Source organism: Phoenix dactylifera, chromosome 3, assembly GCF_051530095.1.
Source record: "Phoenix dactylifera cultivar Ajwa chromosome 3, Ajwa_hap1_PhDact_Kaust_v1.1, whole genome shotgun sequence".
Taxonomy (NCBI): Eukaryota; Viridiplantae; Streptophyta; class Magnoliopsida; order Arecales; family Arecaceae; genus Phoenix; species Phoenix dactylifera.
The window spans coordinates 3,091,543-3,105,468 of record NC_143192.1 but is presented as its reverse complement, the minus strand read 5'-3'; the positions used below and the strand labels follow the sequence as shown (position 1 = coordinate 3,105,468).

Here is a 13,926-nt window from a genome sequence, read left to right as displayed (position 1 = left end):
TCTTATCTCGCAACTTTATTCATTTTTTGGGCTTGCTTTTAGTTCACGAGTCATTGCATGGTTTTGAACATGTAAAAATCCTGCAAATGGTGGTCATATGGAAAAAAGTTTTAATAGCTGACGAACTAATCATGCATTCATATAAAACTGATAGTCATCTCTAAAAATTTTGAGTTGCTGGTGAATTGCACATGCACTCATGTAAAATTATGTATCCTTGTGGTAGTGATCCATGGATTCCTGAGCCAGCTGCATTTGACTTCGGATTGATGAATGCACTGAGCTTTTATGTTTCATTTTCTTGTGATCATTGTGTATACATCTCAATTATCTGAATCAAGAGCAAGCGGTGGAGCAGATCCGGAAAGTGGAACTCCTAAAGAGAAAAAGGCACTAAACTGCATAGAAAGTTCTGGATAAAATGATACTTAGAGATTGTTGCATAATGGAATTCTGGCCCTTTTCCAATATCACAGTAATACTTGATAAGGTGATTTAATAAATGAAACAGAAAGATCGTTTCAATGAGTTATCCTAAGACTGTTTTTGTTAAGATCTCTTAACAATAAAATAAGAAAAAAAATACTTACTTTCCTAGGACCCGCCTTAGGCAGAACATTATCGTTATGAAGTTCGCTTGTAATAGAGCTAGAACAAATACTCAACGATTGATTAATAGCACAACTATATAAGTTTTGGAAGCATATTTGATGATAATTGATGTGGCCATAAATAATCATAATGATGTAGCATGGCCAGATTCTTCTAGCATGCAATCATCATAGCAACCCAGACATACTCTAAATATGCTAAGGTAATCAGATCGGGACCATCCTCATGCTATGTTAGCAGGTTGTTACAACACAACCCCAATTTTGTTACAATAAGGATCGTGTAATGAAATTTGGAGGACCAAAAATATAATTTATAATATATAAGTGATGATGTGGCATGTGGGTAATGACGTAGCACGAATATTTTTGGACAAGAAATTTTACAACATGTGCAACATCACCATTCATATGCCACATCATCATCAATCAGCCACATTATCATCTATATACCACATCATCATCATCATATATATATTCATGTACATATGTTTGTGTATGTAGGTATATGTGTTTGTGTCTATATGCTATATAAATGAATATATATAAATATGTACATATATTTATATATGTATATATGTATGTATCGATGTTTCTGCATAATTTATACATGTACATACGTGTATATGTATATATGTATGTACATCTCCGTGTGTATATCTATACACATGCTTAAGATCCAGTTTGATATACATATGTACGTTTACACATATGATTTGATATGTATATATATAAAATTTGAGGTTTACTTATGATCCAAAATTAAGCATCCTCAATAATAATAATAAAAAAAAGGCAACCTTGGAAAAGAGGACCTTTTAGGGGCACATATCAAAATGAGAAGCAGATGAGTGGTCTTAGGACGGGAACATGCTTCCTTTTAGATGACATGGTGCCACGTCTCAAAATAACTCATTCATATCAATCGGGATTTGATCACCCTGATTGGGAAATTCCGGCTATCAGACCCAGAAACCCACCCACCCCCATCTATCTTCCAATCTCGACCGTCCATTGGCAACTTCTCGTATGTGTTACGGTGATTCCCGCCCGACCAGAGCAGCACCAGAGCGAAGCGAGCCAGCATCTATAAATGCTCCCCGAGTCCTCTCCTCGCCTTCCTCATTTGTTCTCTCTTCCCTTCTTCTTCTCTCCCTCCTCTCTCGCTCTCTTCTCTTCTCGCCCAGATGGCGTGCGGTGGTGACCGAGGCTTCTCCAGCCGCGGATTTCTTCTCCTCCTCTGCTGCTTCGAGGCAAGAACAGCTCTTCTTCTGCTCCTCTTTCGAGCTTCTCCCATTCTTTTGTAGTCTTCTTCGATGCCTTGGATTTCTTGATCGGTAGATTCTTCATCAATGATCTCCGTGTCGCTATTTTGGTTCCTTTTTCGCATATCTGGGGGCACATTGTGAGAAGATGGTTTGATTTGGAGTGTGGGAACGATGATTGGGTTGGATGTCCTTTTCTTGATTCTGTTCTTGCTTTGGAGTTTTGGGGTTTGAACTTCTTTGGAGAGGAGTGGCCTCGCGTTTAGGGTTGTATGTCTCTTGATTCTTGAAGTGTTGATGTGATGGAATGATGCTTGATGGGGCGTTTATAGGGATTCGAATTGTCTTGTGCTCATCATTTTGTTGTTTAGTTTTGACCGGTTCATATTTTTATATCTGATTAAGCTACTTGTTTGTTTGTAATGGCTACTTATGGGGTTCCTATACATTAATTTCAGCACTTGATATGTTTTCTTGGGAAACGATGCATGTTAAAATAGGCAGTCCACTCATTCTAAATTCTCTCCAACTTTGTGACTTGGTTGTTACGAGGAGAGAAAAAAGTGAGAATGTCTAGTTCCACAATGAATTTAAAAATGGGGCAGTCCGACTGCCTGTTTTGCCATTTGCAAAGTGTAACAGAACTTTATCGTATATCGAAATACAATATTGTTATATTAAAATCTCATTAAAATGCTAACACATAAAGACTGAACTTATAGCTTCCAGGCAATTTAAATCTTTTAGATCGTTAATTATGTTGTGTAACCTCAATGTGAATGCTAAATCACATATATAAACATATAAGTACATGACAGATGCATGTGTGCATATGTACATACTATATTATAATGAGAAAGCCCCAGAGTCTAGCATGATGCTGAACTTTGAAGCCTTTCGTATACTTGGATGGGTTTTGCATTTGACAGTTTAACAATTCTTCTTCTTGGAAAATAGGCTCTTTTAAAAGAAAACATCTGCAAAATTTCCAAAATCTGTTATATATATGCATATGCATTTACGTGTGTGTTTATATGTATACGCATGCATTCATTGTGTACATGAGTATGTACATACATATGTATGTAGATCTGTAGGATACATGCATATGTTGATAAGTGGTGATTATGTCATTTGCCAGTGCATGTGTTTTTCATGACCTTTTAGTCCCTTTGCAATCAAAATTCATTCTTGGCATAATTTTGCACCACATATTGTGGAATTCCTGAGTTTGGTTTAGTGGACATGGCAGATTTGATGGTTGCTGGTTATCCAATTGCTGCATTTTGCTTTTAATTCTCCTGGGGTCTCTCCTAAATGCAAATTACAAGAAGCAACCAGATCCTCCATCATTTTGTTGGTAAAAGTACATCATAATGACTATATATCTGATTTACCATCTATATCAAGGAATGCCGTCTCAGTACCAAGGCTCACACCAATGCCACCCCATTACTATATCGGTACACATGATACAAGGGTCAGTTTAGCATACTGAGGGTTAGTACGCTCTCCATACTGCATACAGGTACAAAATCAGTACGGTACAGTATATTTCGTACCGCTCAATTCGATACGGTACAGTGTACCTTGATCTATATAGTATATATTTATTATCTCTGGTTTTGAAGACACCTTCTTCATCACCATCTAGGATAATAGACATGACCAACTTACATATTGTTCATGATTTTCTAATCAAGAAATTTATTATTTGCATTCAAATATAGTGTTGATTTTTTATGTTAATTTTGGTAAATGAAAAAGGCCGTGATTATGTATAATTCATTATTAACTTATTTAATGGTTCTATATATTTAAGTGAGCAGTTTGGCTATTTCTTGTAAATTTTCCAAATAAATCAAATTCTCATGTACTTTAGAAGTTGAAAAATAGTTGGGCAAACTAAGATTGATTTACTGAAAAAGTCATTAGCTTGAACTTTATGGTCTTTTTGCAATTTTCCAGGTCTGGATCCTTGCCTGTGTGGTCAGATCAGAGACATCAGAAATGGTTTCCATAGTGGTGCCCGATGATCCAACAGGGTAAGATTTTCAATCAAAAGGTAGCTAACTTAATCATTTGTCTTACCTTTCTGAGATTTTGTCTACAATTCTAGTTAAATAAGTAATATTTTTGTTCACTTGTTATCTTAAGGTTCAAGTCACTGATCTAGATTGAAATTTCTTTTTTGCATTGTTGTGATTCTTGTAGTTCTTTTTTTATCTTATTATTGCTGGGATATGCCAGATTCCTTTTTGTTAGCTGTTGTACATTCAGTGACATGCTTGATCTAGGAATAGTTTGTGCAGCACTTAAAACATCCATGAGCCAAGGAATGCACAGTCTGGTTTATTTTGTAAGACATCTTTTTTCCCAATTACTGATAATGGCTAGCAACTTATAGAGCTAATTTAAATGTGATAAATGTTGATGTCTCATCTTTTTATTTTTTTAATGGTTTTTATTTATTTTGATCTTATTTGTTGCAGTGATATCATTGTGTATAACTATGACATGACATGCTTATGCTAAAGATAGCATAACTATCTTTAAGTATCTACCAGGATCAGTTTTTGGGTTTGTACAGTTTTATTTCCATTACTGCTTGTGGCTTGCAATGTATTCAGCCAATGCTAGTGTAGAAAATTGCACTTAAGATTTCATTTGTATATGTAAATTATTTGGTTTGTATATGTTGTCTTGGCGGAGGCTTTTAGGTTAATTTTATGAGAGATATGCTTTTCTTTAGCCCCACTTGAGTGTCATTAGCATATCTTTTACAGCCAGAGAGATGGCAAAGGCTATAGGCGTCTGCAGGGCTGTCTGCACTGCATTCCTCGGAAGGTTTTAAGCTTTTCTTGTATTTTTTTTTCCCACAATATATATTGTTCTAATGTTGCTCAAGTGATTCTTGCTACTGGTTTTGCCTTCCATTTAAGAATTGTAAGGTATTCTTTTCAGAATTTGCATTGGTCAGTTCCTACTTTTTCCTATACTATCAGATATACTTTGGCCATCTTTTAAAACATGGATTTTTTTTTTTTCAAAACTTAATTTTTTAAAATAATTATAAGAATCTGTATTCTGTAGCATATTTAGATTGTGAGAAAAATTTGATTTAGTTTATTACTTTTACTTCTTTAGTTTGAGCCTCACAAGTTGTGAGAAAAATAAAGGTAATTCTCCTTTGCTACAATACAAGCTTAGGAACAGCTGATATAATGAGAAATAGAGGATGACATTCACATAACTACTACTGAACAGACTTGTAGTAAAGAGAAAGAAGTGTGAAAAGCCAAAAAAGCTTCTTATGATCATGAAGCAGCAGTAAGAAATGATAACTCCACAGTTCCTGGCTCATGTTGAAACCTAGATATTAGAGTGAAGAGCTTCTGATATTCATCCTCCTGTGCAGACTGGCAGTCACAAACTAGCTAGTACTCATGAACCATACTTGAATTCATAACAGGATCAAGTAAGTAGCTTTTAATTTTCTAAATTGTTTTTAGTTGCCAATATGAGAATGCATGGATGGCTCTGAAATGATATCACATATGAACAAATTCTTGAATCTATTCAACTCCAGTCACTTAAACATGATGTCAAAGTGGAGTCTGATACAATTAGCTGAACCACCTAGGCGTTTGCCCGAGCAAAGTAATGTCCATAGCAAGCAAGTGGTGAAAGGACCAAACACTAGAAGAGCACTAAATTTTACAAACAAGAGAGAAAATGAGAGGTAAATCAAGTTCATAACCCTCTGTTGAGGTCAAAAACCATATAAATGGTAGGAGACACCTCAGATCAAGTTGAATGTAGTGGAACAAGATGGGTAAAGAATATAACATCTAGAGATGAAAAGCAAGCATGACTAGTAAATTTATCTTCAGAAAACAGAATTACTGCATAATTCATCTGTTAATTTTCCACTTAAAAATTGGTCGCCATTGTCCTGTCTGGAGTGGCAACATACTTAGAATTTATTATAGAGCATAGCATTCGGTCAATAGTTTTATAATCCTTCATATAGTCTTGTTTGGTATGACTGAATATTGGCCCAAAAGAAGAATGATCGCCAGACAGATGATTCATTTGGACCACTCCCATAAGCAAATTAGTTAAGTATCAAAGTACATTCTATTAATGCAAGTGGACTTACCTCAATGTCTTTATGACATCACATTTTGTGCAGGATGTTGAGATAACTACTATGTATGCAGATGCTTCTGGTGCCCTAAAAGTGCATAAAGTAAACTCAAAGGATTTATCTGCTTCTTGGATGTGGAATAATTATCATGGTGAAACTCATGTAAATTCAAAGGGTGGACTGGTACATTTCTGACTTCACCTGCTGTGTTTGAAAGAAACAAATGTGATATTCTTAAGGCAAGAATAATTTATTTCGAATGTTGTTAAGTTTGAGAGACTTCTGAATATAAAAAAACATCTCTTAAAATAAGACAAACTCTGAGAGTATCAGAAGCTAGAAAGGAAAAAAAAACATTACTGATACATTTCGATATCGAGAAGCTAGCTTTTTAGCATGCCCTTTAGTGACTTAGTCGTATTCTATACTTCTTTTCAAGCTTGTTAGCATGTCCTCTGTCAGTGAACAATCTATCTTTAATATTGGATGACAATGCCCTGATAATTACTTCATCTCTCACAACTGACAGTGGAAAGAAGGGTCATTTAAGCCACAATTTAGTGAATCACGAGACAAGGATCAGCCTTCTACTGATCGACATCAACAAGCTTACTCAATTAGCTCAAAGAAGCTAAGGCGTTTGGTGATTGTCCTATTCTTTTCTAAATTTTGATGTAAACTTCTGCTTAGTTGGTCAGTTTTGTTATGGTTCTTTTGTTGTAGCAACTGCGTCGAAAAAGGAAGGAAAAAAGAACTGCAGAGCTGATTCAGCTAAGCAAAGATGCTGAATTACGGATGAAAATAGCAGCCATGGATCGCTCCAAGCATTTCAACAGCACACTCAGGCAACATTACAGGAGAGACCATCGTAATCATGGCCGAGATTCCACTTTGAGACTAATAAAAGATCAGATCATAATGGCTAAGGTATATGCTAGCATTGCTCGTTCCATGAAAAATCTTGATCTTTTTGGGTACTTGATGAACCAGATTAAAGGAATTCAAAATGCTATTAAAGAAGCAAACTCAGATGCTGAACTGCAAAAAGGGTATTCCATCTCTCAACTATTCCTATATAACACTGTTCCATTTATAAATCTCACTCTGATGTGAAAACTCTTTTTTCTCGTATCTTCCAGTGCTCTTGAATATGTAGAAGCAATGGCTCGGGTTCTATCATTTGCAAAAGAGCAGTTATATGATTGTTCTTTGGTAACAAGAAAATTACGAGCCATGGCGCAGTCCTCAGAGGAAACAGTAATTGCCCAACTGAAGAAAAGCCAGTTCTTGATGCGGTTCACTACAAAGACAATACCTAAACCCCTACACTGCCTTCCTTTACAGCTCACTACTGATTACTTCCTACAAGATCATACAAGAAAAGAATTAGCAGATAAGGCCAAACTTGAAGATCCATCCCTCTACCATTATGCAATCTTCTCTGATAATGTACTCGCCACAGCAGTTGTAGTCAACTCTACTATATTACACGTGAAGGAACCAGAAAAACATATCTTTCACATTGTCACAGACAGGATGAACTTTCCAGCTATGAAGATGTGGTTCATTGCCCATCCTCCTTTAGATGCAACAATACATGTGGAGAACTTTGATGAATTCAAGTGGCTTAATTCATCTTACTGTCCAGTTCTTCGCCAGATTAAATCTGAGAATCTTAAACAGTACTACTTCACAGCTGATCATCCTTCTACTCTTTCTGCTGGGGATGAAAATCTCAAGTACAAGAACCCCAAGTACTTGTCTATGCTCAACCATATAAGGTTCTACATGCCAGAAATATTTCCAAAGCTGGATAAGATACTGTTTCTTGATGATGATGTCATTGTTCAAAAGGATTTGACACCACTTTGGTCTATAGATATGAAAGGGATGGTGAATGGTGCTGTAGAGACCTGCAAAGGGAGCTTTCATCAGTTCGACGGTTATCTCAACTTCTCAGACCCAATGATCTCTGATAACTTTGACCCGAAAGGCTGTGGATGGGCATTTGGAATGAACATCTTTGACTTGAAAGAATGGAAGAAACGAAATATTACAGGAATATATCACTATTGGCAAAACTTGGTAAGGATTTTTTTCTTCTAATTTTCTTGTATAATATCATTCCTAGAGTTCTTCTAGTTACAATTTTCAGTCATCTATAATTCTGATCAAGATTTGCCGTCTCAATATCGGACTTCGTACCGGCGCCACACTATCACAGTGTCGGTATGATATGGTACGAAATTTTTTTGGCATACTGAGTGTCGGTACACCACCCATTCCAGATATCGGTACCAAACTGGTACAGTACGATATGCCATGTACCATTTAGTTCGGGTCGGTATGGCGTACCTTAATTTTGATTATAATTTTTTCCTGAAATTCAAAATAATTTTAATGTTGCTGAGTTATTATCACTGTTTAAAATGTATAATTGTAATTTACCATTTGAAAGCAAGTTTACATGGAAAAAGGAAATGAACTATATTTGCACATTAAGAAGAAAAACGTGGTATTTGATGTGGTATCAACAAAAATATCAAATCAATTAAATGTTAAAGTCAGTGGATTTTGAATATGCAGCGACATATCAAGCATAAATTTAGAATATGTTTGTTTTTTGTGCAATTGGCATGAGAATATGTTTTTAAAATTTGTTTCTGTATGCTGCAAGATGGTGTTAGTATCAAGGGCACTACGGAGTGCTCTCAGACATCAACCGGCAAATTATTGAAGACAATACACAAATTTACACCTCAGTGTGTAGGTGTACATGATCCGCCTAAACTCTTGTATCTTGAAGCAGTCAGTTATGCTTCATCGCTTTCTTCTCGTGTAGTATTAAGCTTGCCCTGAGTGTTGATGTCCCTTGTGCTGAAATTTATATGGTACCCTGACTGATCAGAAGTTTCTTTTTTCACTATAGAACAAAGATCGAAATCTGTGGAAGCTTGGGACGCTGCCTGCAGGCCTGGTATCATTTTATGGGCTGACATATACGCTTGATCGGAGTTGGCATGTTCTTGGTCTGGGCTACAATCCTCAAATCAGCCCCTCAGAGATTGAGAAGGCAGCTGTGATTCACTACAATGGGAATTATAAGCCATGGCTGGATCTTGCTATCGCCAAGTACAAGCATTACTGGACCAAGTATGTAAACTTCAACAACCCTTATCTACGAGCCTGCAACTTTTTCCAATAAATCTGGACTTGTAGATAGCAAATCCTTGTGCCAGTTTGTTCATATTCTTTCTCGACCTCACAGGCTTGCTCTATGTTGAGCAGCCAGCATGTGCTGTCAGCATCACACACCTCACAGGAATAGGTTTTTGCATTTATTCTTTTTCTTTGCTCTAAATGGGGTGATATTTGAACCAGAAATTTCCTTGGCAAGATAATCATGAGATTTTGTCGTTGTGGGGGTACCAAATTGTTGTCCCACACCAGTCTGCATGTCGCTTACTCATGCCACAGCAAACTCTATTCATTCATTGGGCTTGCTTTTCCCCCCACAAACTATTGAACATATAAGGGTCCTGCAACTGGTGGTCATCCGTCAAAGGTCTTGGGTAGCTGGTGAATTAAACGTGCAATTAATATTTATGATCCATGGATTCCTGAGTCAGCTGCTTTTGAGTAGGGACTGATGAATGTATTAAGTTTGAGTCTTCTAAGAATGTGGGGCTATGGTAATGAATCATAAATATGCCCTGTCAAGGGCCGTCTGGTTGGGGGCAATCTGACATGGGAAAATAAATTTCGTGTCAGATTACCATATTTGGTATGGCAAATGGATGGGAGAAATTATAAAATAACTGATAGATTAAATATCTATTTTTTAAAGAAAGAAGGTAAACAAATACCACCAAGGAAGGATGGTATTTGTTTCTTTTTGTTGGTCACTGAACGAAGATAATCTAAAATTATCATTTTTTGATAAAAATACTCACTTATATGATAATCAATGTTTTATTAATTATATTAATGTATTACCGACATATTAATATATTAACAATATTTATAAATATTAATAAAGTTGATATATTAATATATTTATTAATAAATAATTAATAAATATTTATTAATGATCAATAAATCTAATATAGGATTTATTAATAACTAATATATTTACTTATATACCAAACATACTAAAATTATTTATAATAAGAAATATATTTTTTAATATATATAATTAATTTTAAAATATTTATTAACTCATTTAAGTATATTTCAATATTCTAAATAGCCAATATTTATAGTGTTTATGTAAGTAAAAAATTCTTCGATATGAAGGAAAAAACCACGGACCTTGTCTAGCCAAAAACTTCTACTATTTAAAATAATGAAATTACAGTAGATTCTCTCTAGTTCAACTAGAGGTTAAACAACCATCAACATGATTTAATCTTCCCAGCAACATGAACATTTTTCACTAAGAAAGTAGATTTCAACAATAAACAACAAAATAAAAAATGTATCTCACCAAGTGTTGATGCTTGAAATAATCAATAGAAAAGGCTTTTCAAAAATTCAAGCCATTCAATTTGTAGGTTTCAATGCCGGGAACAACATACTGAAATTTCAGCCAAATCTGAATAAAATCAACCATCCGATCATCCAACAAAGTAGCACTTTTTTCTTTCTCTTCTTTTTCTCTGTTTTCTTTTTTTTCTTCACTATTTTTTGCAGACCCAGAGACTTTGATTTTCTGCAATTACCTCACCCCCAAGTTAGGCTGTTTGAAACTGCCTTCTTATCCTATCTTTTTTTTAAAAAAAATCAATGATGTGGATCCCACATGAGAAAGGGACCACACCGATAAATCTTCCCCTCCCGACTCATGTGGGGGGTTCCACTAAGCCCGCTTTCTCTTTACAAGTAATAATTTTTTTCATAGGCAAGATTTTAGTCATCATATTTGACACATTATAATCAGCATGAATTTTTTCAGGATACAATAACTTCATCTCTAAAGCATTTCGAACTTAATGATATCCTACATCAATGTGCTTGGATTTCGAATGAAATGTTAGATTCTTTGAGAGATGGATGACACTTTGATGTCACAAGAAAGCTATATTTCTCTTATTCTTGGCCCAACTCTTGTAGAAAATTTTTCATCCACAAAAGTTCTTTACAAGCTTCTGTAACTACAACATACTCGGCCTTTGTAGTGGACAAAACAATACATTTTTGTAACTTAAATAGCCATAGTACTGCTCCCTCTAAAAAGTCATCCAGTACCATGATGTGGACTATCTAGAATCTATATCATCAGCTATATCTGCATCTATGTACCTATCCAACACAGGTTTACCATTACCAAAACATAAATAGTCTCTAGAAATGCCTCTAAGATACTTGAGAATCCATTTAACAGCTGCCCAATATTCCTTACAAGGGTTAGAAAGTAACTGACTTACAACACCAACTGCATGAGCAATATCCGACTTTGTGCAAACCATGGAGTACATCAAACTGCCAACTAAGGATGTATAAGAAATCTTCTTTATTTTTTTTTTATCTTTCTAACTTGTAGGACACTGCATGGAACTTAACTTGAAGTGACCTGCAAGTGGAGAGCAAACTGGTTTGGACTTGTTTATATTGAACCTCTCTAATACCTTTTCGATATATCTCTCTTGAGATAACTAAAGCTTTTCATTCTTTCTGTTATTAGTAATTCTCATACTTAGGATTTTTTTAGCCGGCCATAAATCCTTCACGGCAAAGAACTTGCTTGACTCTCTTTTTAAGCATTCAATCTTTTTAGCATCATGGCCAACAATCAACTTGCCACCTATATAAAGTAATAGAATAATAAAATCTCCATTAAAGAATCTCTTCATAAACACACAATGATAAGAAGCAGTTTCACTATACCAATGGTCCATCATAAATGAATCAAATTGTGGATACCACTGCCAAGGTGCCTGCTTGAGCCCATACAAGCTCTTTTTTAAATGCACATGAGATGTTCTTTGTTTTTAACTATGAACCTTTCTGGATGCTCTATGTAAATTTTCTCTTCTAAATCTCCATGGAGGAAGATAATTTTTATATCAAGTTGTTCAATCTCTAAATTTATGCTTGCAGATAAAACAAAAATAACTCAGATTGAAGACATTTTGATCACAGATGAAAAATTTCTTCAAAGTTAATACATTTTTTCTGACCAAAACCTTTCACAACCAATTATGCCTTGTACTTTGGTTGTGACCTCTTCTTTTCGGTCTTCAAATTAAACACCTACTTATTCTTGAGTGCTCTCTTATCCTTAAGTAGCTCCATCAACTCAAATGTGTAGTTCTAATAGAAGAATTTTTATCTCCTCCTTCATAGCTTATATATATATATATATATATATATATATGCACTACTTTAACAATTTATTATGTTTTACTATAATATCTTGTCATGCTAATAAGAAATTTTGAATTTACAAAACTAAAATGTAAAGATAAAAGCTATGTGCAATAGGTTAGAAATCAATGAAAAAATGCAGAAGCTGCAGGTACAAAGATGGACGGATTTTTCCACCAACCAATCCAGGCCGACAAGGATTGGATTGCGGCTATCAAGAAAATGTCCGGTTAGAATTTAGTGGCTTTTGAACCTTCAAGCTCATCTTCATAGCTGCAATAGCCAGAATATTATTTCTCAATAGACAAGAGTCTACCTTTCCAACCTACAATCTTCAACTTTATCCAATCATTTTTTTCTTTGTTTTCCTTCTCTTTTGCTGTTCTCCCTTTTTGTTTAGTGGATTTTGGATAAAAATCCACTGAATTATTGATTTGCAAGGAATAATCAGATTAATTTTTATAGAAAAATAGATCTTTGGGATCGTTGTATAATTTTATCCATCACTCTAGGTATGAGATGAGCCATAATCTAAATAAATAGTATCAAATATTCATAATATGCATATTAGACGTTCATAAGAAATTGAAGATAAAGTAAAAAAAAAAAGGACAACTTGGATAGTTTAGATGCACAAATGATGCAGAACCTATACAAAAGAGTAATTTGATACGTATAAAGAAAAAGAAAGTAGAGGTAGACCAAAAATCATATGGGATGAAGTAGCAAGGAAGAACTTGATATCTCAACATTTCTCAGAAATATGATTCTAAAGCAAGCAGAATAGAGAAAGAACATTCATGTAATCAACCCTAACTAATTTAGGATTATGACTTAGTTGAGTTGAGTTGTGTCTTAGACATTCAATAGACACACACCTCAAACTCATGCCTATAGGTAAAAAATATCGCGTATTCTAAAATATATATTATTATTCTGCAAAATCAATTAGTAAATAGAATTTTTATGCAAAATTAACTTCCTAATTTTTTTTTTGGCCTTTTCACCAATGGTAAAGCGGTGATATTTATTAGTCTAGTATAATCGTTCTAAAAGTTGTTTTTATTTTTCTTTGGTAACAAGAGAAGCAGTTGGCAAGCATAATGTCTAATGGGCCTTGGTCACACAAGAGCAATAAATAGGCCCATTCTTCCGGTGGATGGTTGTGTCAGTGAGTCGCTGCACTTGAAACGGTGAATGACAGCCATCCATGAATAATGACTTATTAAATAAGAATCTTGTAGGGGGCGTAGCAATTCATCAGCCCACAGGACTGCCACTGTAGGACTTAATTAATACCTCATTCCAATGTCATTCAGTCCGTACTGCAGGACTTAATATACTTAATTTGTACAGTGTATTTGATAGCTCAGACAAGCCTTCCTCACTGACAAAAACATGCTCAGCCCAGACATACACCTTTCTTTTAAATAAAGCTTCCCACCTCCCTCTAACCAGAAGGCTGATTTCTTCGACGTATCATCTCACTCTGCTTGTTGACCAACCCCAACTTATCATTAACTCTTTCTCACCT

General features: G+C 35.0%; 1 protein-coding gene across 5 annotated transcripts; it reads left to right on the top strand.

The window, feature by feature from the left end:
• The first annotated feature begins 129 nt into the window (after nt 1–129).
• LOC103720921 (putative galacturonosyltransferase 3) lies at nt 130–9,456 on the top strand. 5 transcript variants are annotated; one of them, XM_089929408.1, is made up of 8 exons: nt 130–1,864; nt 3,845–3,921; nt 4,663–4,723; nt 6,072–6,209; nt 6,556–6,669; nt 6,750–7,075; nt 7,166–8,111; nt 8,956–9,456. In XM_089929408.1, the coding sequence occupies exons 1-8, from the start codon at nt 1,799–1,801 to the stop codon at nt 9,229–9,231; spliced, it is 2,004 nt and encodes a 667-aa protein (XP_089785534.1). In that variant the 5' UTR covers nt 130–1,798; the 3' UTR covers nt 9,232–9,456. The 5 variants fall into 5 exon arrangements, with proteins under 5 accessions (XP_089785534.1, XP_088573608.2, XP_088573609.2 ...); XM_088717482.2 differs by having other exon boundaries at nt 130–3,404; XM_088717483.2 differs by lacking the exon at nt 4,663–4,723 and having other exon boundaries at nt 130–3,404.
• The last annotated feature ends 4,470 nt before the right edge of the window (nt 9,457–13,926 follow it).

Excerpts from the sequence above, each read along its gene's own strand:
- LOC103720921 (XM_089929408.1), top strand. The coding sequence starts at position 1,799 with ATGGCGTGCGGTGGTGACCGAGGCTTCTCCAGCCGCGGATTTCTTCTC. Across the intron at positions 3,922-4,662 it reads GTGCCCGATGATCCAACAGG|CCAGAGAGATGGCAAAGGCT; the intron begins GTAAGATTTTCA and ends TATCTTTTACAG. Across the intron at positions 8,112-8,955 it reads ATCACTATTGGCAAAACTTG|AACAAAGATCGAAATCTGTG; the intron begins GTAAGGATTTTT and ends TTTTCACTATAG.